At 37.9% G+C, this 27922-nt stretch overlaps 1 protein-coding gene across 3 annotated transcripts; it reads left to right on the forward strand.

Annotated features, from left to right (window-relative positions):
• The first annotated feature begins 4054 nt into the window (after nt 1-4054).
• rubcn (rubicon autophagy regulator) lies at nt 4055-27855 on the forward strand. 3 transcript variants are annotated; one of them, XM_067513148.1, is made up of 22 exons: nt 4055-4412; nt 6840-6993; nt 8060-8143; nt 8982-9141; nt 9441-9547; nt 11251-11485; nt 12340-12771; nt 13324-13371; nt 14062-14157; nt 15074-15189; nt 15279-15477; nt 16036-16143; nt 17175-17249; nt 19615-19675; nt 19843-19975; nt 20150-20295; nt 20725-20789; nt 21007-21245; nt 21630-21691; nt 21781-21934; nt 22065-22158; nt 25142-27855. In XM_067513148.1, the coding sequence occupies exons 1-22, from the start codon at nt 4276-4278 to the stop codon at nt 25276-25278; spliced, it is 3042 nt and encodes a 1013-aa protein (XP_067369249.1). In that variant the 5' UTR covers nt 4055-4275; the 3' UTR covers nt 25279-27855. The 3 variants fall into 3 exon arrangements, with proteins under 3 accessions (XP_067369249.1, XP_067369251.1, XP_067369250.1); XM_067513150.1 differs by lacking the exon at nt 17175-17249 and having other exon boundaries at nt 4056-4412; XM_067513149.1 differs by lacking the exon at nt 13324-13371 and having other exon boundaries at nt 4058-4412.
• The last annotated feature ends 67 nt before the right edge of the window (nt 27856-27922 follow it).

Consider the following 27922-nt stretch of genomic DNA (forward strand, 5'->3'; position numbering starts at 1 on the left):
TTATAGTGACATCCATCATCAATTTCGCATTAACAATCGACACTTTGTTTTATGATCATTTTAGTGTTAAGTTATAATAGTGTTCAATGTTTTAAAAAAATACATATTTGAATGTGTATATTTTTTAAAAAATTCTTCAGTTTTAGAGAATTTGTGAAATATGTAACATTTTAAAGGAAAAGTGATAAATATTGCTGTTACTTTAGAAAGATGGCATTTGTGGTTGTCCATTTTTATAAAAATGCAAATTGACATTCACTGACATATTTAACAGAAAGTATTACATTATTGTGTATATATTTAAAATGTCAGCAAGGCTCTGACTAGAAAACTGACTAAATTTAGTTTCCTTGTCAGATCAATAATCTTTTTTATTTGTTGTTGCTACTGGGACTCCAGACTCCATTCACAGTTATCTATAGAGGAAATAAAATCCTCACAACCGGTAAGACACAATAAACCATTTGTTTGGAAATTTGAAGGAAGTGTGTTTACGTCTGGATTACAAGTAGGAAAACAATGTCCTCTTTCTGAAGAAGGATGGAAAGACAAGATGTGCACAGGCTGAGGCATGTATGACAGCATCTAAAGTCACTCATCACTCACTGTATCTCTCATTCCACACATGAAATCGCATTAAAGGTTACTGTACTTTCAAAGCACCTCTGACGCTTAACTTGATTCTTCCACACTGAAGCCTCCAAACAGTGAATTTTACAAATGAAATATCCAAATTAAAAACTTTATTTCCAGCAGTTACCTTTTTGAAGGAATTAAGCCATGTGTGATTTAATGTCACAAATGACGGATCCTGAAATGAGCATATCCTAAATCAACCTTGAAACCGGTCAGATCACATTAATTCTCAGTTGTGTTGTGGAACTGCTATTTTAGCTTTAAATCCCACTTTCTGAGCCTTGTTTAAGAAACACCTTTCTGCTGTTTTCTTTCTTTCACCCTGTGTCCTATACTTGACCCTTGCTGTGTAATGTTTCTACTCTTGTCTCTTTGCAGATACAGACTGGGCAAGCCCTGCGAGTACTGTTAATGTCATGTTTCCTTTTTAACAACAATAAAAGGTCGGGTATCCATCAAATAGTCTCTACATGAAATACATCTCTATATTTTCACTTTGTTATACACTACCACCATTTATTCCTTTGAATTACAGCAACATGTTGACAGAAACAACTGGCCACATTTTTAGGATCAAGATTTGTCCCAAAACAAAAAAATAAAAAATAAAACTGACAAAAAAGAGTTTTCAAGAGAAAGAAATGTCAGCAAATTTCCAAGTAATTGAATCACAATTCTACCCGTGTCCGGCCTAGGACAGGGGTGGAATAACCTTTAAAAGTGTGTCCTTTCTTGCTTAGAAACCCTGTCCTTATAGCCCGCATCATATACTTCTAACAAATGCTTTGAACATTTGTACCCATAACTATGAAGTTACAAACTGCCATAAACAACGTGACTGTATCTGTCAGATGAATGCTTGAGACATTTAAACAGAGTTTGGCCCTGCAGGGTGTTGCATTCATATGCACTTTGCTGGAGCAAACTTCCACAGAGCACTGGTCTCTTGTGTTTACAGGTGCCACCATGTGAATCCAGTTTCCCTTTTAGAGTTTTACAAAGTTAAATGTAATTTGATCAGCTCAAATTGAGGATCAAAGAAAGATGGAATGGCTCTCCTGGCACATATCTGTATTGACTGTTGGACAACTTTAGATTTTTATTTGATGGAATTTGTTTGTTTTTCACGTGAAAAATCTTGTTTTTTCTCTCAGTTGAACGTTACACTCCCTGCTCGGAATGTTCATGCCGTGTTACAAAATGAGAAAACTGTGACACGTGATCAATGTTGTATGACATGAATTCATCCTTTAGGCCAAATAAAGGAGCGTATTCCACACCACACATCTTCTCTGTGTTGGATATGACACCTGCTACTTGCTATATACTTTATCTACTAAAACTTCTAAATGCGGAATCTTTTGAAAGGCAGGTGTGTGGTTCCACCTGACACATTGTTAGCAACTAAAAACTGGATTTGCTGCCTTTGTGTTGCTGTGACAGATCCTCCTCTTCACCTACTACCTATTCATCATGTATGTTCATGCTACAGCAGGTTATAGCTCTGAGTCACACTGACTCATACAAAGCTGTGGCAAGAATGGGGAGTGTTTTCCAAGTCATTGTGAGCAAATACAGTTCACTATATGCAAAACCATGAATGAAAGATAAAAGCCACAATCAACATTTCCCCTCCTTACAACCTGATTGTCAACATGTCCTGACACGCTGTGACTTCTCACACGTATTTTAATACACATACAGGTGTCAGAACAAAAACAAAAGCATAGCATATTTTTATTATGCAGTAATAAGTGCTGCACCTGAGCGGAGTTGATCTTTTATGCTACTGTACATGTCTATACCACCACATTAGAGATGGGAATATTGCACTTCATAGATAAAACTCTACAATTATGTTAGTAAAATTAGTAATACTACTCAAAAACAACACAATCAAAAATCAAACTTAATCTGATTTACAGTAAAGTAATGAATCTTCCCTAAAGATCAAATTCAAAAACCAAACAATGAAGCAAATTTGTGATTTGTGATATTGGGTAAAAACCATATTACTAAATAATATTTATTTAATCACTGAGAATTGGATTAGAAAGATAAAGACATTAGGTTTTAGTCATGCGTTTGTACCCAATTCAAATTAATGTACTATAGTTGCTCCAATTAATTGGCATTTATATTAAATTGTAATAATTTTTAAATGTATTCTACTAAATATTTAAAAATAAATAAATATGTTACGTAAAGATGTTTTTAATATCTGAAATATTGCATTGAAACCTCTTGTTCATATTATTGTTTACATGTTCTTGTACACATTAAGGTTCACACATTAAAGGAAATAAGGTTTGCTTTTTTTTTAGGTATAATCAACAGAATCCACTGTACCAAAGAATCTCATGTTTCAGAGGACAGAGGAAGGAGGAAGGAGGACTTGCCTAATCCCAGTGGAGATTTGTATATTGCAGAAACTACCCAACAGTATATATATGTATGTATGTATGTATGTGTGTGTGTGTGTGTGTGTGTGTGTGTGTGTGTGTGTGTGTGTGTGTGTGTTATGCAATGACAATTACTCACATTACAGTTGAAATGTACTGTTTGCCCTCTGCTGACTCGCTACTGCCAGTAAGTGATAAAGCTTCTTCACGTTTCCTTCTGTTCATTGAATTAAAACACAGTGCATGGCTGTGGGGCCATCATGTGGATATGATGTGGAAGTAGTTTTATGTTTCTGTGACATCCCCAAGTTAAATATATCCCATCTCAGTTAAATACATTTGATTGAAACATGTATTATAAAACACATAGTTTTAGATACAGTACAATTTTTTTTGTCCTTTCGGCTTATCCCGTGAGTTCAGGGTCGCCACAGCGGATCGTTGTCCACATGTTGATTTAGCACAGTTTTTACATTTAGGTGGAAATATACATATTTCCACCTAAATGTAAAATTCACAGTATCTGTTTTCATTTAGATTTTTTAAATATTTCCGCTCATTTTATTTGGTTTCTTTTTCATTTTCTGTTACTTTCACTGTGCTCACCTTTTCTGTGTTTAAACAAATATGAAAAAAGAAGGAAATCTGATGCAGTACAGCCAAAAAAGAAAATCTGAATTTTTTTATATATATATATTTTTATTATTTATTTTTTTTTTCACTAAAGAAGGAATACAATACAAATGTCATACCAATTTGAGTGCCTGAATTGGTCCAGTCTAGATACTCTCTGTAGGTCCTGAGTGTCAAAGAGTGTTGGGTGCAGGAAGACCTGCACACAGGAATGAATGAAGAAAACTTTTTCATAGTAAATCAACAGGGGGGTGGGGCAGCAGTCATTGTTGCAATGTGGATTTCAAACGGAGGGTGGAAGCATTTACCAAAACACATTAAGGGGTCGATAATCTAGAAAGTGCTGTGTTCATCAGCCACCTGAAATGGTTTTCATCAGTTTCACATACTGTGGGTTTGCAAAAGCACCTTCACCTACAAGCAAATAAGAGCAGGAAAATTAACTCTGGGTTTCCTTTAGAAAGCACTGTGACGGAAAAACGTGGGGTGAACAGAGGACAACACCTCCGCCCACTTGCTGGTGACAGCAGATCATACGGCCTGCACTGTTTTGGTTCACAGCTCTGACAGGCGGGGCACAGATGGCGGAGGACGGCAAGTCCGCATGAGTGTTTTATGCATCCGTGCTATTGTCCAAAACAGTCAAGTGGACATATCTGGGAAGCTGGCAGGTCACTACAGATCTCGTTTCCTGTCGGAGGACATGGAGATCACGGCGGAGGCAAAGGCAGAAGAGCGCAGGTGGGTGACATTCGGGGCTGGGCTGACTAGCCGGGTAGCTGAGCGAAAGTGATCGTGGCTTCATAACGTTAATCCACAAACATAAGAGCTGTGTCACTTAGAATCCACTCGCGCACAGTAGAGACTTTGAGATTGGCAGCTCCCTTCATTTGACTAGTTTCGGGTATCAGAGGTGGATCACTGTTGCTTCCCGAACATTCAAACCTAGCTTGCTGCCGTGGTAGGCTAAGCTAACCTGACAAGCCGAAGTTTGACAGCTTTCATCTAACGTTAGCAACACTAGCTGTGCGGCTTCAGTGAAATCCAAAAGACCAACTGTTTGACTAACTTTTAATGGACATTTGGTAGCATCGAGGTTTTTTGTTGTTACCGCTATGCCGCTGACTTGGTAGTAGTCAACTGCTAGCTATCCCTTAGCTTGGGTATGCTAGCAGCTAACTAGCTAACAAATCAGGTTGTCATTTTCTACGTTTTTTTTTTTTGCTTTTCGCCGGGTGCGTTTTGCATAGAATTGCATAGAATTCAGTTCAGTATTACCGCTAATTTATAAACATGCACAGTTTTAGAAGTTAGATGTTTGGATTGATTTGTGTTACTGGCTTTGCATTAGTTTTTAATTCACACAAAGTAAAAATGACCTCGGTATATTTCACTTATTTTACATGTCTTGCAAACTCATATTTTCCAGTTTACTTTACGGGTGCCTTCAAGTATCTGTAAAATGCTTCAGCTCCTTACAAATTGAGAACAGAAGTAGAAGCAGCGTCTCAGTGAACACAGAATAAGTCTCACTACTGCTCTAAAATCAGTCTTCACTTTCCCACATTTCCTTTTACTCATATAGGTGAGCAGAAGGTTTGCACTGCAGAGCCCTGTCTTTACATGTCAGATCATGCATCTCTCTTGTGACACACACACAACAAACCCCATGTTGTCTGGTTGTGCTAAAGGCCTAAAACAAATTTAGCTCTTAATCCTGAAACCAAGTCTTAACTCTCAAACACCCTTTAAGTGTGCAAACACATGCAAAATTGTCCTTACAATGCAGAAATGCCTTCATGGCAATAGTTTTGATGTAAATTTATGTGTATACACACACTCAGACACACCAACATGAAAACGAGTTGTAAAGGTAATGTTTAATCTTAAAAACCTCTTCAAGCCTTGTTGAATTTTACTCCCTGGTGTCCAGCATGCATATCCGTGCACACACAACACACATAGCACGTTGTTCTACAAATGCGTTATGCTCTACACAGTATGTGGAGAATGTTCTCTAAAATCTCCGTCTCCCTCTCACCATGTAACATTACGTAATTTGATTATCCAGATGAACTCGTGATGGTGCTGCTCACCAGGATTACTTTTTAAAAAAATGTGTTAATAAATGTTATTTTCATTAACATTTCAAATACTCTTTCTCTGTAAACATTGTTTGAGATGTCATTAAATGGGTTTCCATCCAAATGTAGCACACATTTTAACTGAAATGTAAGAATACCTGCTTAAGATTATAATGTCAGTATTTGAACTGCAGGAGTTGATTTGTTGAGAAAATCAGCTCCTGATGCAGATTGATGCAGTCAAAGATGATGAAGCCACAGTGTAAAACCTGGTGGATGGAAACACACCTTTTTCTGGTCTTTGAGAGTTAGAAAGCTAGTAATTACCAGCTTGTCCTGGCGTGTGTGTGTGTGTCTGGCTCCTTGTATAAGTTCTGGGCCTTTTAGTTCATGCCAGTTTCAATCTAATAACGTATTTTTGATCTCACTGTGTCTTAAAAATGCATTAATGCATTTGTCCCTTTGCTGCAGTGGTGGGACTATTTTTGAATATTTCAGTTTGACTGCTGACTTAAGACTAAAATAGGGGAAGTCCTGGATATGAGCCAGTATTTTTGGCTGTGATCCCATTGTATTCATGTTTTGTAGTCATGCCTCTTGGAGCCAAAGCTTTCTGTAACTGTATCATAAAGATAAGCCTTGATTTACTGGTAAAGCTTCTAATATATAGCTATAGCTTCTATATATCCACATCAGAGTTCATTGCTCTTAACCCTAACCCTGGCCTTATGGACAATGTGGGTTAATATTCACGCATAATATTTCTCAGTACTATGTCACAAACATCTGCTTGAAAACACTAAACTCCTGGACACAGAACAGCTTTTCTTTATCTGTTGTCTTATATATGCTTGAATGTGGTAATACTATGAACACATTCATTTATGGTCAGCACACAGTTAGCCACACAGTGTTCAGTTAATGTAAGTAAACCTCTGACAAACCAAATTTAAATTCCAGGAAAACCTATTTTGTTCATATGAGTAATGGTTTACAAGACTGCTAACAGCAGCTCATCTTTACCTTCTTCCTCATTCCTCATTGTCCTGACTCGCTCCTTCCTGCTGTCTTTTTTGCCCTCAAGGAGGGAGCACTGGAAACTGCTGTCCAGTTTGAAGACCACAGTGGAGGGTCTTGTGTCCACTACTAACCCCAACGTGTGGTCCCGCTATGGTGGACTACAGCGGCTCCACAAGGACATGAACAGCATCCTCAGTCATGGACTGAAAAATGAGCAGGTCAGGAGGTCTGACAGATAACACTGTTGTTTTTGTATTTATTAGTTTTTTTGTGCAGATTATTAATTGCAGCTCCAGCAGATTTGCAGGTCAAAGTTAGTATTTGGTTAACATAACCTGTGAGTTTGCAGGGTCAGCCAATAGAAGTCATTTTAGCTCAAGGCAGATGGAGTTTATAGATTTTAACTTTGTCCAATAATAAGTGTTAACTTTGTCAATGCTGTGTTTATCATTGAAAATTAGCGATTCCTGGAAGGGTTATTTTCTGAATATAACCCTTGTTGTTGTCAGTTGCAAATATTAAAGGTTTTAAAATAATCATAAGAAACTTGATTATGACTGTTAGTAACTAAATCTGAAGACTTTAGCCGAGCAGAGCTTGCATTTGGCTTTGCTTTTGTCATCAATTATCTTAAAACAGATCTAAACTGTGTTTCCACCTCTGCTTTACTGCTGAGGTTAACAAGGTATCAAGTTGTATGAGTACAAGTACATGTAGGCAGCATTGGGCCTGATCTCTGATAATGTGTCGGCATTTGGACATCCCTGATTTATATTAATATTATATTGATATATATTAAAAACAAAGGAAGAATAGACTAAATTAAATTACACTGATTAGTACAATAACACGCTGAAAAACTGCAGCTGCAGCTGGCTCAATATTTATAGAGTGCAGCATAATCTATGCTGAACCAAATAAGATTAAAGCCATACAATAGGAGCTAAGACAAATGTCATTGACAACCAAGATACAGAAGATAGAATGTTCTAATTTTAGTGAGTAAGTTGAAGGAAAAAACAAAATACTTTCTAAACATTATTTAACAGTAAAGTTTCTGATTTATGCACCTTTCGTTAGTAATACGTGTAACAAATGTTATCGTACACACTCAACCCATGTAAAGGATTATTTTCAGTAACTGTAGCTTTAAATTAATAGACAGGTGTTAATTCTAAGTGAATATAAAATCCAGATGGAAATATATCTCTGTAGTGTAATATTGTTTTTATTGCAGATGGTGTTCTGTCAATGCCTGATCCTAACAGCTTTTTTGTGTTGTAGGTGTACTACAAACAGAGAGATTACTGGCCGTTTGTTTGGTGTGTTCGCTACATCAGCCCTCACCTCGCCTCACACGTTGAACAGGTATGATCACTGCTAGCCACATACATGGTGGCATTTAATTACTTGCAAGTTTGTTGTGCATGCAGATTTTTATTTGTGATAGGAGCATTGTATTCTCTGTCTATTTCTCTGTGTGTGTGTTGCAATGACAATTACTCACCATTTATACCAAGTGTGTGGTTTAGCATTGTCTTGGTGAAATATGCAAGGCCTTCTCTGAAAGAGACATTGTTGCTCTAAAACCTCAATGTACTTTTCAGCATTGATGGTGCCTTTCCAGATGTGGAAGCTGCCCACCTTAGGCACTAATGCACCCCCCATACTATCAGAGATACAGACTTTTGAAATGTCCACTGATAATAAGCTGGATGGTCCCTCTCCTCTTTAGTTTGTAGCACACGGTGCCCATGATTTCCAAAAAGAATTTCTGACCACAGAACAGTTTTTCATTTTGCCTCAGATCATTTTAAATGAGCTTTGAACCAGAGAACACAGCGGCGTTTCTGGATCGTGTTCACATATGGCTTCTTCTTTGCATAATACAGCTTTAACTAACATTTGTGGACTGCACAGTGTTCACAGACAGTAATTATTGGTAGTGTTCCTGAGCCCATGTACTGATGTCCAGTAGAGAATCAGGCCTGTTTTTAATGCAGTGTCACCTGAGGGCCCAAAGATCACACACATCCAGTTTTGACCTTTGGCATTCAGTTTTTGTTTATGTTTTACACATTGTCCCAACTTTTTTGAAATGGAGTTGTGTACACACACACTCGAATTTTGGGTGAAATTTATGGAAAATATAAGTTCATGCTACAGTGTAAGTGTGTTTATTTTTTCTTCCTGTGTCCACCCTCAGTTCAGTCGCCTGGAGCCGATCCTGACCCATGGTGGGCAGAGTGCTGGTGAAAGCTACAAGGCCGAGCGCTGGCTGCTTCATAGCTTACAGGTTCACATGCTGTCAGTTCAACTCCGACCTCTGGTCAAGCATCTGGGACATACACAAAAATATTACACTGGTAAGTGGTCCGATGTAATACACATATTATCTTGGTGAGTAGTTTAAACTAAACAAAAGCTCTGGAATCACTGTTGGTATGCAAATTCCCTTCTTGTCAGTTTCTGTCTTTTGAAACCCTTTGGGGAAAAGTCATGTGTTATATACACATAATTTGACTTGACTTTCCTTGTGTTCTCTGTCGCTTTCTTTTTCTTTGTGTCTTCACTTTTTCCCTACTTGTTATCTGTGTTTACCTCATATTTTTATCTCTGTCTCCTCCTCTGTTTATCCCACCTCAACTCTGTCTCCTCTTGTCAGATGAAGCCTTTCTGCTGAGCGAGCCCCATGTGACAGCTATGTTTCAATGTCTTGAAGCTGTGGAGCAGAATAACCCCAAACTGCTGGCCCAAGTAGACACTGTTGGGGTAAGTCTTTTGAAATTATTTAAACGCTATAACTGTACTTCAGTAATATCTGTATTTTTTAGCTTGGGCACTATTTGTTTAAGTTTTATTCTTTTGCATTTTAGGAAAATGGCATATTTGCTTTACACATATAGCAATACCAAAAAATGTTTTCACATTGTGTTTTAGCGCAGTATTGCAGTATGTTTTCTTAAAAAAGTATAAGCAGAAATTTAGCTGTATAAATATGATAGTGGTCAACTGAATTCATGTTTCACAGATTAACTAGGTAAATCTTTGACACTTTTAATTAATCAGCTTTGGCTGATGTGTGCACTTATGCAGGCTGATTATTGAAAATCTCTGCAGAGACATCAACAGCCTACATTGCATGCATTTTACTCGCAAATGCGACTGAAAATTAGACATTGTTTTAGTTAAAATTATTTGGGTGCATGAGCCTCATTGACTCAATTGGGTGCATTTTATTGGCACTTAAAGAGAGAGCATTGAGGTGATATTAGTGAACCAAAAAATATGGGCAGGGTGTTCAGGCTGAAGCCTTCCCTCTGTAGCCTGTCAGGAAAAATCAGCCTCGGACTTTGAGTTGCTTGAGGCTAGGGGAGCATAGGGGAGGACAGGTGGGAGCCCTGGGGAGGTGAGACTTCACTAATTTAATATTTATTAATTTACCTCTGCCCATGTTCTTCCATTCACCTTTGTGTTAATCACAGTGAGCATTTTGGTTAAGCGTGTTCATGGTAATTAATGATTAAGTTAAATCTGTCTGTACGTAGGCTTTAGCCCTAATTAGTTGTAAAGTTGAGCAAGTTGATAGACTGAATGATAGACTTTCTGTCTGACAGTCGCCCACGCTGTCTAACTTACCCCTCCCTCTGCCAGTACTTTCTTCTTTTTACTCTTTTACTCTCACTGAACTTCAGTCAATTATTAATGTCAAGACTATTATTTATTTCCTGTTAAGTATGTTTATTTTAAGTGAGATATTGAGTCTATGTTGTGACTGTTGCTGAAACTAATGAGTTTTCCATGAGTTGTTAGTTTATTAGGGACACATACAACCTAAACTAAATCAATCTAATTTAGCAGTCCTCTGATAAATCCTAATTTCTTGAAGTTATAATATTCTGTTTTAGAAGAGTCGATTCAGCTGCTGTATGATCATTGTGGAAGATGCTTTTGTTATGTTACTATCTTGTGTTATACAGCCGTTTCTGTACTTAGCATGGCTTTATTGATACAGATACAGAACCGCCTGCTATTATAACATTACTTAGCAGCATCAAACACTACAGCCTCCAAATGACTTTGCAGTTGAATCAGGACTAACAAAAACTGACTATTGGAACTTTCATTAAGTAATTTATTAGATTGAAATAGCTGGATACACATAGCTAAAACTAAGTGTGTGTAATTGATTTTTTCAAATACAGAAAACCCTCTCTCATTCCTTTAATAACAACTGTCTCATTTGTTGTTATTGAATTGTATTTTGTCTGATGACAAAAGAAACGCAAAAACATAACAGCATGGCTGTCGACCTCTCCGTTTTCTAAAGATTGGCATCAGCCATTGAAAAAACCCATGTTGGTCAGCCACTAATACAAGATAGAAGATACAAGATCATAAATCAAAAGAAGAAAACATACTCACCTGGAATAGGGCTTTACATTTTTTAAGTTCCCTTTTTTTTTATCCTCTAGTTGTCTCCTCTAAAGGGCCCACCGTGTTTGGGCCTGTTGAAGAGCCAGAGCCTCTGTGTTTTGACAGGGGCGGGTGGGGCGTGGAGGAAAACCGAGTTGGCCCCTCGAGAAGAATCGCTACAGCGCAGACTTACCACCTCCAACTACTCCTTGGGAGAAGTTGTAACCAGTGCTCCCAGTGCTCCCAGCTCTGGGAGCACTTTGGGAGTTGGATCCCCAAACAGCAACAGCACAAGTGAGGAAGTTTGAAATAGGTTTTCAGGGTGGATTTTTATTTTTTTTTATATCTGTAGCTTCATACATGATCAGCAGAATGCTAACCTTTCATATTGTTTGTTCTCATAATTCTCAATGAATTGTGCTGCCCTTAGATGATCTACATTTTCAGTTTTCTGTTATTTTTTATTTTTATTACCGTTAAAAATGTTTACATTAAATGTAAAAATTACAGTGTGGTGAATTTTTATAATATTTAAAATAAAGGTAGAACCTGAGAAGCAGTAGTTATTATTTTCTTGATCTCTGAACTGGGCAGTTTGAATTTTTGCCCCGAAATAACATCAGGAAGCTCAGAGATTGTTGAATCTGGAGCCTGGATTTATGTCTTGATTTAAGTTTAAAGGATTTTGAGGTTATATATAAGGTGAAGCAAATGGAGTAATTGTCCCAGTTCTGTAATCCATACATACATGGACACAAGGGCTGGAATCAGGGGATGGCTCTATGAATGAACTACAGTTTGTATGTGAATAAACTGACTGATTTAAACATACAGAGGCCTGATTGTTTGTGGATGAGGGCAGTTGTTGGGTAAAACTACTTTTTGAACCTTTTTAAAAAGATTATCTAACATAAGTTATATTTTATTATATTACTCTAAATATGGCGTTCACTTTGTAATGGCGTATGATATTTTTTTTAGTAAAACAACAACCTTAGTAATCAGTTCATTATCATCAAGTCATCCATCTGAACAGCTACATCAACAAAGCATGAACAATTGATGCATGCCTGTAACCTTCATGTGATATTGTTTTGAAGAATTTTGCATTTCTACTCACTGTGTCATACCTTTCTGTTGTGTTTCAGAAACTACCTCTTCAGTCAGCAGCATAGGAGCTCCCTGGGGGTGTGTGACCAAGTCAGGGGAGGGGGAGCGGATTGTGACTCCACCTCCTGGCCCAGTCTCGGTCTCTTGCCTCTCCCTAATGAAGACGCCCACACCCATCTCCGCTCAGGCTGAAGCTGGGGAGTCTGTTGACGGTGACTATGATGATGGTCCAGAGTACTTGGCAATTGGTAACCTGGGGCAACGCAGTCATCGTGACTCCCAAAGCTCCACCCAGAGCAGTGAGCAGGGCAAGAACCAGGACCAAATCCTTCAACGGAGTTCCCAGGCTCCGGCCCCGGCCCAACCCAGGCGCTCATCTTTTTCAGAGGGCCAAAGGGGGACGGGCCGCGGGTCCCGAGGACACACCCGCTCATTCTCTGACACAGGGATCAATCAGAAACTCAGGAATGGTAAGTAAACTTGGAGGTTACTTACTCTACTCTCCATCTGTATATATGTTTTGTATATATATATATGTTATGAATGTGCTTACTGCTATAGCAATGTCAGAGAATCTGTAGGTCTTCAAAATGTTTGTCAGCATCTTAGCAAAAATATCATGAAGTGCTTAAAAATCATTTTTGCATTAAAGTTGTGGTCCAGAGCTGTGTCCTTGGCTGAGCTCTAGCACATTTTACTTGTTACTGGAAGTTACACGAAGTTTCAATAATTTCTGGGAATAAATTACTTTTAAATGATTCTTCAGTTTCCTGCGGGTGATTAAAACAAACTAATAACAATTCATTTTTTGCACAATGCTTAACATAAAGGTTATATTTAGTGTTAATATGTAGCCCTGCAGTGGTGGTTTTGACACATTCTCTCTTGGAAAGCACACATTTCCTGTAATTGCTGAATTAACTTTCTCCTCTTTGCTTACTGTTTCTTCTTGTTGGTTTGGGGTAACTTCTATCTTTCTGCTCGTCTCTTTGCTTTTTATTTTTAATACTGTTTGTGCGAAGGAGGGGGCCACCGGAAAATCACCATAATAATAGAAGATCCGGTAGCAGGTTGGCAGTGTAGTTTTATTGTACTCTGTCTCTTGAACCCTTTCATTCCTGTTTTCATGTTTTTTGCATGGTTCTGAATTCTATCCATCCCTCTAATTTTAAGTCTTAACTTCAGCTCATGGTATGCGGTTTTCCTTGTGTTTTAGTTTCTTTTTTAATTGCTTTATTTTGTTAGTTTTTATGGTCAATATGATATGACACATTCATAAATGATCATTTTCATTGTTTTGTGTTTTCATTCATGCACACTTTATGTACCTTTTTGTGTTTTATTGAAAATGTGATGGACAAGCTTTTTCATTTTCATTAGATATTCAAGCGATTCTGATGAAGCATTGGCCTTGTTACTGAGAAAGTTTCCTAATAGTATAGTTTAACATGCGTTAATATCCAATCTGAACACTTTGGAACCTGATAATTATAATAAGAAAAATCCTAGACTCCCTCTCACTGGTGACTATTTACCAGCTTATACATGTACAGACCTTTTCTTTAGGTTGCCCTATTTTTGAAAGTGCAATTAAATTTAGATTTTATCACTAGTTCAACAAAAAGACAATCATACAATCAAAAGAGTTGCATTTCCTGCATTTTCTGTGGATGATGATGCATGTTTCCATCATTTTATACGGAATTGGTATTTATGACATAAAATAAAACTCCTTTAATGCAGAATGTTTATTTCCTTAGAATCGGCAGGCAATGAGTGCTGTATGAAAGACTACAGCCCTTTCTCACCTCAGTGCAGTGATGCTAGCACACCATGTCCCTTCTACACTGAGTCATGTGAGTGTTTTGATATTATATTTGCTGCATTGCAGTTGTTATTTAGCTCCTGTTGCACATGGAATTTTTGCAGTAGTAGGACAACCATGTTCTCAAGTTCCAACTCAATTGTCCTGTTTTCAAAAAGCTATTTTCAAATGTGTAAACAAAAATTATGGTCATAAACATAGACATATTAAAGCAGTAATGAATAAAATGTCTTTGTAGTCACAGACCCATGCTCGTAGGTAGTGATTGAGGTTTATATAGTGCACTATACAGTGTGTTTGCCATTTTGCAGTAGTGTCTGTATGTTGAGTGTGTAAATCTATCCACTATAGATTGCACTCAATGTATCCTACAATCCAAAACTTAAAGTTGTGTACGTGACAATTTAAGCTATTTTTTGCTAACAATCCAAAAATGTAATGTTTATGGATTTTTAAAAAATTACTGTTGCATGGATCAAACAGCTGTTAGTGATGACGCAATATGTCAGCAGTTAAAAAGTGTCCCAAATCTCTATTGACTGCCCACTATCGAGTAAACTACATTATATAGGGAGTAGTGAATGAGTGAAGAGGGGGAATTTGCAAGAAAGCGGACATTACAAATTAGATTTCAGTTCCTGAATGTGTTTAAGCATGCCAGCTGTCCCATAAACATTACGCTGAAGCCGGGAAGGCTGTTGAAAGGTCAGATTAGGTTGGCAACGATATTTATAGCAAAAGTAAGCTTGGTGGGTTGGTGAGTTCATAGTTTCGATTATAGGATTTTCTGCCATTATGCATTAGGTTATGGACAGGTGTGGAGTAGTTTATTTTGTTTACTCTATACCAAGACCTAGATCAAAAAGCAGCACTTGTGTGCACATATCTTGTGTATCCTTATGTAAACCTCTGTACGGTTTTTGTTGTGTATGTTGTGTTTCATTCAGATGGGTCCCAATATAGCAGGGTACCAGATGGGATGTTCAGAAAGCCGTCGGAAGGCCAGAGCCTAATCAGTTACCTGTCAGAGCAGGACTTTGGCAGCTGTGCTGACCTTGAGAAGGTCAGGGCTTGGTCCATTTCAAGTCTGTGGTATCGCTAAAACAATTAATTTCTTCTCCCTTGAGTTTTAATTTTCTATTTGTTTCATAGGAAAATGCTCACTTCAGTATTTCAGAGTCCCTCATAGCAGCCATTGAGCTGATGAAGTACAACTTAAGGCGCCAGGAGGAGGAGGGTGAGGAGGAGGGCGACAGTGACTGTGAGATTCAGCAGCTCAAGCAGAAGATCCGCCTGCGCAGGCAGCAGATACGCCGCAGCCGCCTTCCACCCTGTGCAAGCTCCCAGCACAGTAAGGCAGCATCAATAATGGGCTTTTGTTAACTATGTACCAATCTCAACTCATGGATAATTTTTTTTAATATAATTTGTGGTCAACATACTATTTAGTTGATTTTTTTAAAATTTATTATTATTTTATGTTACTTTTTAATTTTAAACAAGTTTGCAATTCTTTTTTACATTTTTTCAAAATAGTAAATCTCTTGCACTAACATTCAAAATTTCTGTATATACAGCTCTCTTCATTAGCACCAGAGTTTATGTGCATTCACCTAAATTATGATGGTGAATTATAATAATATAATTTAATAATAATAATAATATTTTATCAAAACTGTGCTAAATAAACATGCGGACAATGATCCGCTGTGGCAACCCTGAACTCATGGGATAAGCCGAAAGGACAAAAAATAAATTAATTAATTATGTGGAACGTCTTTAACATTTGTGCCAAGGGGCGGTAAATTTATATAACACCTTGACCGTATTTAACTGATTTGGTATAGTGTCATGTGCTTCACTTTATTTCTGACATTTTCTAATTATTTGTTTTATCTCTCACGTTTAGTTTTTCACTCCACCGATAGTGGAGGCTCAAGGAGGAGCTCCCAGGGCTCCTATCAGGGCCTGTCAGACTCCGGCTCAGCAGATGAGGTGGAGGAGTGTGAACTACGAGGTACAGAGAGGGAAAGAGGGTAGTAGGAAATGTTATCACGGGAAGAGAGCAGTGTAAAAATAGTGTGAATGAGTTTTTTTTCATAATTCATAACCTCATCATCACATTGTGAACACATTGAGTCATTCTTTTATCATGAACCATAAATATGCATTTTTGTTTTTTAACATAAACCATAAACATGCGTAGGTCTGGGGGCTTGGTGGTTCAGTGGTAGAGCATTGGATTGGGATGCAAAAGGCCAAAGATGGGGGTTTTGCAGCAGGAAGGGCCTCCGGCATAAAAACCCATGCCAAATCAACATGCTGAACAAGGGGACAAGCCACAAGCCATTCCAATAAACATGCATAAGTCTGAGTACAAAGGTCATATTGCCTTTTCTGTGAGGTTAGGTTTGGGCTTTAGTTGGACAACTTGACCGTATGCTTTAGATCAGCGTAATGCTTAATTGTGAATTGTTACCCAAAGGAGGGACTTCCCTCAAATCTGAGCAGTGTTCCTGTAGCTACAGCTAAAAGCAGTGTGGGATTTCAAGTTTAGATTTTTGGTAGATTCCTATAAACATGTTTTTACTTTGTCTTTATGTAAATGTGCTGTTAAATCGAAAGTGTGTAAAAAGTGAACAGGCCTGAATACTTATGAAGAAATGTTCATACTAAATTTAGAGTGTGGTCAGTCAAGTAAAGCCTCTGCTATATTGTAGGTAGTCGCTGAAAGTTGAAAAATGAAAACATTTACATTTGGGGAACAATGTCTTTTGCTATTTTATGACAAATAATAGCCACAAAAGACTAATCACTAATACGCAGAAATATCTGAACATGTAATGGTTGTGGGATTTTAGACATGCATGTATGGGTTGTATATGTGTAAGATAATAACTTTGCTGTGTTTGTGTTTAACTGCACTTCTCAGTACTGTAGTATGTGTATACAAAGCGTGCCTTGGAGCTGTATAACTGCATGACTTCCACATGTACGGCATCAGTGCTGTGGTGACGGTCGTGCTGAGTGTTAGTTTCTGTCTCTCAGATGGCTGTGAGGGTCAGTCCCTGCTGGCGGTGGCTCAGAATGGCCTCTCCTTGTCACTCGCCTCCCTCTTCTCAGGTATCTGCAGGCTGTACGAGCGGACGAGGCTCCGGAGATACATACAGACTGTTTACAGTAGCGATGCTCTGCTGAGAAGAAGCTGATAGCTCCACTCCAAACTGAGAAATTGTGTCTTTCATCTGATGTGCTAATATTGATGGCACCTTAAATGTAACTCTTTTAGTATTGTATCTTATAGCATACTAATTGATTCTGTCCAAATCTCAGTGTAGTTAAAAGTCAACTTTTCTCTATTGTTTGTACTTGTACAGTTATACAGTACCAGCATGCAGAAAGAAAATATGATAGTTAAAGTATTATTTAACAACAAAGACATTGAAAAAACTATTTTTATACATTTAAATAATCTCTCATTTGATTTTGAATTACTTGTTTAGTTTTATTGCTTTCTAGAACCTTGGAAAGAAAAGATCAGCATGATGAGAAAAAGTTGTTGAATTCACAAATTGAGGTGATATCCAACTGTCAGAATATTTTTCTCTAAATTCACAATGAACAGTAGCAAAACAGAAAGGTGGAAATTACTGCCATGAGCCTAACCCCCCCCACACACACATATTTTTTTTTTGTCGGGGGAGGTAACCAGCCTTCAGTTATTTTCCATTAAACTAATAATAATTCTTTAAGGTTGTGGGAAGCACCAGTTTAAAAAATTAAAAGCAGAATGGGGATTTCTATCCGTTTTGTAGTTTGGAGTGGAGCCAGCTGCCTTCTCCCCTCAGTTAGGTTGTGTGCTTGGCTGTTGGTGCTTGTTGCTCAGTGCTCAAGTGTTTTGGTGGTTTGGGAGGACAAATATACCTGTACATGTTAGAGTTTAGGGAGTTGACAAGCTAGGAAACAAGTAGCATTCTGTGACGACTGTAACTTCTTCACTCATTTGTTCCTCCATCCATCCTCCTTCATTATCTCCCGCATGGCCACAGTGAGAGTGAGGTGTGATTGCTGTCACATACACTATGTAGCACCTTGTTGTTCCTTTTTAAAGTTTGAAGTTTAAACCTATTACCAGTCCTCTGTATTTGAAAAATCTGAAGTCTTTGTTTTCGTGACTTATGGCACCAACATCAATTAGTTTTTGTTGCACACAGACTGTAGAATCTATTAAGCTATAGGATTTTTCTGTGATTATATTTGGCTATAATATATATTAGGTTATTTAAGTTTGAGATATGATATAAATATATATAATTATTATTTTTTTAACCAAAATAACTAACCACAACTATACCAAAATAATTTACCTGATCATAATTTAACATTAACCATTTTTTGTAGTGTTTGCAAGGAAAGTATTTAAGGACAAAACCACAATGTTAAGTGATTTGGTATCATATGTTCTGTATATGTTCACTTTTGGGAAGGAAGGTATATAGATAAATGACCAATAACACCTAATAATAACTGTGCCAATGAAATATTCCTCTTAATCTTGGCCAATTTCTAAGTGTGCCACAATTGCACCTCACTTCTCCAGAGACAAGATGCAGAATGTTTACTCACCATTCCCTGTTTGTATATGTGCTTTGTTTTCCACTGTTGAAAACCTTTTCTTTCTTATGCAGTACCTTAGTTTTACAGATGGCAATTTTCTCATACCATCAGTATAAATGAGGCTGGAAACATTCTCACATACATTGTTGTCGTCAGTGGATAATCTTTACACACTTTTCAGGCCAGTTTCATTGTTTTCTTTTTTTTAATAATTCCAATAGAAAATATTTTCTAAAGGAAAAACAAAAGCCATTTGTAGATTCTGCTGCTCACTGTCTTGCTTATCCAACTCTTTGCTGCATTAACTGCTTCTGCTTACTGTAACCAGACGAACTCTAAATATAACACTGGATAGATTCAAACAAACAACAAAATAGGTGCAGGTGTCTTTCTATATTGTTAATTGTGAATATGTGCATATCTCTACTCTAGATTTAAATCTCTTTGTGTTTCCTGCATGTTACCTGCTGAATAACATTAAAAATGTACTTTAAGTTTAAGTAGAGATGTGATATGGGTTCTCATGAAATTCCATTGAAGTATTTAACAAGGAAAATTTACTTCACATTTGCAATTCTTCTGTGATCCTGGTCACATCTCTTAAATAATAGAAGCTGCTTAGCAATAGAAAATAGAGCCACTGAAAATTTAACACCAGCCAAGTGCAGCATTTGTGCAAAAACACATCACACATCATATGACAGTGTCTTTTCATTAAAAAAAGATAACATTTGGATTATATTTTACAATTATTAATGATTTCTATTTTTTTAATTGCTGTGGCTGGTGGATAAAAAGTGTTTGCGTTCTTGTGCCGGTCTTTGCTCTTTATTGTTCAAATCTGTTACTTTATTAATGTTATGTCTTCCAGATGCAGACATAAAGCACAGTGTAAGCTCCAGTAGCAGGTCTTTTCTCAGCTCAGACTCCATGTAAGTAACAGAAATTTTATACTTTCTTCTTTCCCATTTTAGAACTTTATAATTCTTCCTGATTAAACACAAGTAAAATACACATTTGCCAAAGGAAAAAAAATGTCAGTGGTTCAATTGTTTGTTATAAAGGTGACATTTTAGCCTATATTTGTTTGTGCTTTCAGCTCTCCATCCTTTCTTCAGTCTAACTCTGCTGAGTCAGTAGCCATGGGTTTGCTCAGGCAGTTTGAAGGCATGCAGCTTCCTGCAGCCTCAGAGCTTGACTGGCTGGTCCCGGAACACGATGCTCCACAGAAGGTGAATTTCTTGCTTACATGCCGTATACCTCTTAGCATATGAGCAGAATTCAGTCCCCCACATATGGCACTCAACATGCAATAGTTAATAGAATTAAAAGAAAAACCTGACTAGCACACAGTTCAAGAACAAAACTGAAACTCTTAACTCACTCACCCCTCCCTTGTTTCTCAGCTGCTGCCATTCCCCGACTCTCTCCCAATCTCACCCGATGATGGTGAACACGCAGATATTTACAAGTTGAGGATTCGGGTACGAGGCAACCTGGAGTGGGCACCGCCCCGACCTCAGATCATCTTTAACATTCACCCTGCACCCAAGTGAGTAAACACCTGGCGTTACCTTTCCTAACTGAAACACTTCATGACACACACAATGAAGTGAATATTAAGTAATTGTAACATTTTGCTAATGATCTGCATTTTACAGAAGAATTAGTTGGGATGATTCTGACCCTAAAACAGACCCTAAAAAATAAAAAAAAAAGTCTTTGTGCTCTGGTTTTCGGTTTTAGCATCCATATCAAACAAACTCTAATGAAATCAACCTTCAACAAGACACAGTGAGAACATCATGCTTTAAAAATTGGAAGTATTTAAACACCCAAAGCAAAAATGTTTTTTTATGAACTGTTTGTGCTCATTAATGGTGATCTAATATTGACCTCATATTTCTCTTAACAGAAGGTTAGACTACTGTTTTTGTTTGATAAAATGATATGTTAATTACACATTTTCTTACTTTGTCAGGAGGAAGATTGTTGTGGCTAAACAGAACTATCGCTGTGCTGGCTGTGGCACCCGCATCGACCCAGGTGTTGTTTTTAATGTAGTTTTACCAACAAAAAATGCAACTGTAAGACTAAAAAAAATAAGAAGCTGTCTTCCCAACTCAATTGCCTGATTTAAAACATATTATTTTCATTATCTATAGAAATGACACACAGACATACTCTCACTTTTTGTTTTCAAACACATTGTCCATTGCAAATTTTGCCCTGCTTGTGTTTTTGCTGCCTCTTCCTACCTCAGACTATATTAAGCGAATGCGATACTGTGAATACCTCGGCCGTTACTTCTGCCAGTGCTGCCACGAGAATGCCCAGATGGTGGTTCCTGGCCGAGTGCTGAGGAAGTGGGACTTTAGCAAGTACTATGTCAGCAACTTTGCTCGGGACCTGCTAAGCAAGATTGCTGGAGACCCGCTGTTCAACCCCAGTGACATCAACAACGGCCTGTACAAGAAGGTCAAATCTCTGGAGGCTGTCAGGGTAAGCATAGAGACAGCATTGGAATAGAACAAGGCAGTGACATGAGAATAAACTTCTCTCACAGTGTAGTATACTTGGATAAAATTGTGGCTCTCCCTTTTTTTGGGTGTACCCTAAATTAATTTTATTTAAACATTTTTTGTTACTGGGCACAGCAGTGTTATTTAATGATGTGATGAAGCTAAGTTGTGCTAAAAGAGCAAAAATACAAAACCTTTTTATAGTCTGCTGGTAGGGACTCTTGAACAGCACGTGTGGTGTAATCAGAAACTTGAAGCTCGATCTTTGCTTTTATCCTTATGTTTTACACTGTGTAGCTATACGTGTGTTTTTTCTATTAGTTATGTTAAAGTAACCAGGAAATGTTTTTTTTTAATTGTGTAGGTTTTGAGGTTGCAGTTATTTCACATGAAAAGCCTCTTCAAGACCTGTCGCTTCGCTAAAGAGTGAGACGTCTGTTTGTTGACATTTTTGCATTCATAATTTATCTTTCCTGTCATGAAGAACATCACCAGTGTGTCGGTGTCCTCCTCAGGGTGCTGTATCAATTTGACAGCCTGTCAGGTCACCTGACTGAAGATCTTCACCTCTTCTCTCTCAATGACCTCACTGCTATACGCAACGGGGAGCTGGCCCCCCGAATGAAGGAGCTGCTTAAACTTGGTGCCATGCACGTAGCTGGCTGTGTGGTGGGATAACCTCTTTCTATTTTAGTATCGTATATTTTTACCAAACTTAATGACTTTGAGTGTACAGCCACCTCATCCAGTGTCTTGTTTTTCTGTCTCCTTTGCATTGATTTTTATTTTTTTTTTACAGCTGTGCCAGGCAAAGGGTTTTGTGTGCGAGTTTTGTGGCAATGACAAAGACATCATCTTTCCCTTCCAACTGAACAAGTGCCAGCGCTGCGAAGGTGAGCCCTCTCTGCTGGTGTCAGGCGTGTGTAGCTCAAGAGCTGCCTCTCCCAGCCTCCCCGTTCTGCTTTCCTGGAAAGACTGGAACATTCCCAAATCTCGTAGGCTGGCTAGGGCCCTTTTCCAAGACAGGAAAGAAGGGGAGGGAGGAGAGGATGATTTAGAGCAAGATGTGGAAGAGGGAGATGACGGTAGAAAGCAAGAGAAAAGGAGAATTAAGAAAAAGGAGAGACAGGAAAGAGCTTTCACTCCTGGTAAACTGATAAAAGCTTTTTTCAGGAGTAAAGGAAATGAGAGTGAGCAGGAGGTGACACAAGGGGGAGAATCAGAGAGGGGGGAAGAAAGACAGCAGGGAGGAAATGATCAAAGGGAGGTAGAGATAGCAAGCAGTAAGGAAAGGGGAGATGGAGATGCACAAAAGGAAAAAGTCAACTTATTAAAAGTTCGTCAGATAGACATACTAAATAAGAACATTTCAAAAGGAGACAGCAACAGTGAAGTATGCAGCAGCACAGATAGTTTAAATGAAGTAGGACAAAAGAGAAGAGTACGCTGGAAAGTGTCAGGGTTACCGGGTTTACGTAATGGAATCTTTAATAGAGAGAGAGAGGATGAAGCAATAACAGAAGTGATCGAGTCTGAAAAACGATCTTCGGAGAGAGCAGAGGAAGCCAGGGGGGAGGCTGAGGAAAGTAATGAAAGGGAGGATAAAGGCAAAACGGAGCCAACTGAAATAGTAAGAACAGAATCGGGTGCTGAGAAATTTAAAGCTTTAAAATTTCTCAGACCTCGGCATCTGTCGGCTGTTTTGTCAAGAGGAAAAGGCGAAGCGGAGCGAGATAAAAGTGGTGAGAGTAATGGCAAAAGAGAAGTAGATACTGAGGACGAAGGCCAAAAAGAGCCAGGCACTACATTAAAGACAAACTGGAGAGGTTCTAAAACTCGCAAAGCTAGAAGAGTAACCAGAGGCAGGATGATGAAGGAAAGAAGAGAAAATGAAAGCAAGACAAAAGATGGAGAAGGTGCAGAAGAGAACAACACATTAATTGTACTGAGAGAGGATAAGCTAAGCATGAGCAGTGACAGTAGCTGCACAGAGATGATTTTGCAGGATGGGGATAAAACAATAGCTTTTATGTGTCCAGATGGTAGCGACTGATTATTGCATCTTTTCACAAACATCATGACCGTAACGTTTACAATGACCATTAATATAGTATTACAGTAATTAAATAAGTAACGTTAAAGGAATAGTAGGACTGAAATACTTTCTTGTTTACACTGGCCATTTAGCTTAGCTTAGCATAAAACAGTAGAAACCAGGAAAAAACTAGCCTGGCTCTGTCTAAAAGTGACAGCAGCATCCTATGGACAACTCCACAGCTGTTACAGCATGTTTGTTTATTGTGCAAATAGCAAATTGGAAAACTGACAAGGTGTGGTTTTATGGGGTTTGTGTCCTGCTTCCTCTTGGCATTAGTTTTATATTTACAGACATGAGCGTGGGATTGTCAATTTATGGGCAAGAAAGCAAACAAGATTTTTATTTCCCACAATACCAAAATGTCAAGCTATCATTGTAAGCAGTATTTTAAAAAGCTTTTACCTGATACTTAAAAATATCAAGCATTTCAAATGTAATAATTTTAAACTTTAATTCATTGTAGTCATTGCAGTCCTACTTCTACATTTCTGCCTTCCTCCTTTTACTAACGTTTCACAACCTTACAATTGCTTGGGTGTTTGAGATGTTTCTTATTTTCTTTTTCTTCTTCTTCATTCTCATTTGGCACTGAATACCTGGCATTCTGGTGGTGTTGGTGTTGGTTGGCTTTTGTTCATTTTTGCAGCACATTTGCACGTCTGGTGAAGGGAAGGTGTTTTTAGTTTAGATTCTGGAGGTGTTTCATCAGTGGTTTAGTTTCCTGTCAACAGAAGCTGGTTTGCTGCTAAGTTTTGTTTCTGCAAGATAAAATAGTTTTGCTGAAGTTGACAAATGATACCAGTGTTTTTTCACTGACGGGTGTTTACATTTCAGTTTGCTTTGGAATTGGATTTCAGTTTGCAATTTCTTTACTGTTTCTTTAGTTATGTTTCAAACATTTCCATTAAGCTTGTGGAGGGATTCAATCTAACCAAATGCCACTTGATCAGATGGCTCTGACCAGTTTTCGGGCTGTTTATCTGTGAAATGAGCAGATGTAGTTTTTCATTTATTTGCAAACTGTTTCACTAGCTTAGAGGCAACATTGTCTGTTCTGACATTGTGGTTACCTTCCCTCATCTGTAATTGTTTTTAATATACTTTTATTTCAATGCTTTATGTTGTGGATGTGTTTTCTGTGTAAGAATGAGTGTAACTTGTGCCTTTTAGTATCTTATTACATTTGCTTGCTGTTATTTAACAACCACCGTCATGTGGATATGAAATAAATGCTTTATGAATTTGAGTTGCTTGTCATTTCATCACATTTGTATTTTATTTTTTGTTGAAAAACAGAAACATAATCACTTCAGACATGGAATACAGTGAGAACTCTGTTAAAGCAGTTTCACTGAGAGACTGAAGAGTTTTGAAGTGCTCTGTTGGCCTCTTTTGGAGGAATGGGATGTGTGCAAACTGGTTTAGGGTGTGGTGTATGTTTGTGTGTGTTTTCCAGGATATCATCTTTCTCATGTACCTGCTTCTTTCCTTCTGCCTTGCTGCCTTTAAGTTCTACGCCTTTTATACTCCTTTCCTCACCCTTCTTACCTTAGGGCTGATTGTGATTGGCTGCTCACATTGGGATGTCAAATCTTATTGGCCGCAACTAGTCAGACTACTTAACATTTGTGCACACTGTTGTATTGTTTGCTTTAGCAGATGGGAGCTGCTCTCTGTCAATAATATCATCTTCCTCTGGTAAAGTGACACTTTGTTGCTGTAAATGTTTTCATCTCTTACATATCTGACCTCTGTTTGCAATGTTTTTCACTTCTCAGGGTGCCATGCGTGTTACCATCGCAGCTGTTTCCGGGCAGGGAATGACTGCCCTCGATGTCTGCGGCTGGCAGAAAGGAGGGAGAGGATGGCACGCAAAAACATGGAGGAACGAGAAGATGAGGGAGGTGGGACATAGTCCCTGTAACAGAAGAAACTCCAGGGAGAATAAGAAAAGCACCACACGACCATGATTGTAGTGACTGATCCCGTCACTTTTTGTTCCAGCCCCCTCAGACCTGGGTTACAATACTTGCTGATATCAACAAGGTTTTACTGCATCATTGCATGAGTTGTGCGTATTTAGTTGTCAACAAGAATGTGGCTGTGGTTGATTTCTCTGAATTAAATTTTTTGTTTTGTTTTGTTTTGGGAAGCCCTTTTCACACATGCATTATATTCTGGTTTGGCATCCTGTTTCTAAAGGATACCACTGTCCACCAGGCCCCCCCCTTTATTAATTATGACGGTAATCCCTTTGGCTCAAAAAAGAACACAAATTTGTCATTAGTTTCTTTCCATTCAGAAAAGGTTTTTGAAAAAAAGAAATTCTATTCTGAATTGTTTTATATGGTAAATATAGGTCTGAGTGAGATTTACACGGAGAACTGATGCCAGTTATTTTGGTGTCAGATACATGTGTGAAAGTGAGGTTAATTGAACTTCTTTTCACTTTGTTTTGCTTGAGAAATGAATATACTCATGATTTAAGTTGATCAGAAACAAGTATTTGCTTAAATTTGCACTATTGTGCCCAGGTTTCATATTTCACTGTCCCTGCAATTGGCAACTGCTGTGAAGCGAGTGATTTTTGTTTGCCTGCTGGCTTAGGTAAAGTTTTTTTGTGATCCAAAATGGCAGGATTTTTTTTTTTAAATCAAATGCCAAGTAAACCTTTTGTCCTCATGATTTGATTATTTTTTCAGTGCAGATATTTGAGTACTCCTGCAGTCAATGTTGAGGTTTTGTTTTAATTTGGAAGGCGCTGAAGATATTAAATTAATGTTTTCTTAGCCCTGTTTATTATTATCATTTTAAAAAGCTATTTTAGCCACAATTATGTGCCTCTGTACCAATGAACCTAGACTAGTAGAACTAGTGGAGTTGCATTAAAATTTGAACTTATAACAGGGCTGGTGTCAGAAAGGGGTTTGAGATTCAGTTCAAATATCTTGAAACCCCAAATGCATTTTGTTCTGCTTTGTATGTGTGTCTGTGTCCTATAGAAATATCTGTATGAATGTTTGTGTGCATACGTGTGTGTATGCACACATCTCTACCTTCTGTAAATGCAGCCATGCACAAAAGCTTTGCACCAGCCTAATCAGCACTTACCTGTTTTCTAACGTCCAGTTCGATGCACTGATGTTGTCTGGTGGTGGGGTGAGTTCGGACTTCACTGTGAGGTAGTGTCGGAAGGGTTTGGGATGTTGGCTTTCTAAACATGAACCATTTAATATATAAAGTTACAGTTTCTTTGGTAAAGCTCCTTGGTTACACTACACTGTGATTGATTTCAGTCTCAACATTGTTAACATGTAGCAAATATAATCCTGAAAATGCATTAATCAGCGCTTGGACTGGAATCTGTCATATTTTTATAGGTGTACTCCTGCAGCAGATGTTAGCAGTACAGTGGTTCCCAAACTTTCTGGCCATTTAATGCGGCATGTACGAAAGTATGATCACTTTTGAATGAAATGCTTTATATAGATGGGACCAGAAGCAGCTTAGCTGACATAAAGACCAAAATTTGACATGTTATCACCCCTATAGGTCTGTTTAAGCTTTACAGAATGTAAAGCATACAACAATTTGTCATTTTACACATAATTATCTATGGAGCTGTTTCTTGAACGTCATTAGGAACTTCCCTGCCCTTCACCAGACTTTTTTTTTTTTGCCCAAATCAATGGGTTCTTGTGACTTCCTCACACATTATTCATTTACTTTGCAAATGAGTTTGGAGAAATCCACACAGTAATGTGTTCTTGTCAGGTTATTATACTTTAAGGATTCATAGGAACCCAAAGAGGGAAAAGTATCTAAGAAATGTTATGTCACATAAATAATTTACATTGAAAGCCCCTTGGTTTGGATACCCTAGGTGGTCTACTGTTTGAAATACTTTTCAACAGTGGCATTTTGTCTGTCTTCTGCAGAGCTTTCTGGTCACACCTTCCTTCATCTCAAGCATTTACAGTAATTAGTGGCCAACAGGGTATAGCAACTTATTGAATTTATCAAATTGATCAGAAATCCAGTTTTTACCATGTATTTATGTAACCAAACCTTTTTAGTCAGATAGTCATCAGAGTACATTATAAACAGGCTTTTCTTTATGTGTAAAATTGCTCATGATATAAAAACACTCACGAAACTCTGCTTAAAGCAATAAATGTGACACTCGTAGACTTTCCACAGGCGTTAAAGAGAAACTGTCCCCCTTGTCATTAGTTTTAACCAGGCTGCTTTTAAAAGAAACACTGAACTGTTTATCTTATGGTTTCTGACTGAAGTGACCACTCGACTCCTCACTTAGCAGATTGTTTGTCCTCTGACTGCCTTTAACATGGATATGTGGAGGTTTTCAGTGCACTACAGATTTATTATTATTATATTGTATTAAAAATGTTAATTGTTATAATTTTTATTCGAGTTAAATTGCCTCTGTTCTGTAATTATGTTGATAATAAAAAAGACTGGCTAGACTGTTCACGAGGGTCATTGTGTGTTGATAGAAAACTTGAACATTATTATGAATAACCCAGGCTCCAAATATA

The sequence above is a fragment of the Channa argus genome, chromosome 8 (assembly GCF_033026475.1).
Source record: "Channa argus isolate prfri chromosome 8, Channa argus male v1.0, whole genome shotgun sequence".
In the NCBI taxonomy this organism is placed as follows: Eukaryota; Metazoa; Chordata; class Actinopteri; order Anabantiformes; family Channidae; genus Channa; species Channa argus.

Coding starts and splice junctions, on each gene's coding strand:
- rubcn (XM_067513148.1), top strand. CDS start 4,276: ATGAGTGTTTTATGCATCCGTGCTATTGTCCAAAACAGTCAAGTGGAC. Junction 12,772..13,323: donor CAATCAGAAACTCAGGAATG/GTAAGTAAACTT, acceptor GTTTGTGCGAAG/GAGGGGGCCACCGGAAAATC. Junction 20,296..20,724: donor AACATTCACCCTGCACCCAA/GTGAGTAAACAC, acceptor TTACTTTGTCAG/GAGGAAGATTGTTGTGGCTA.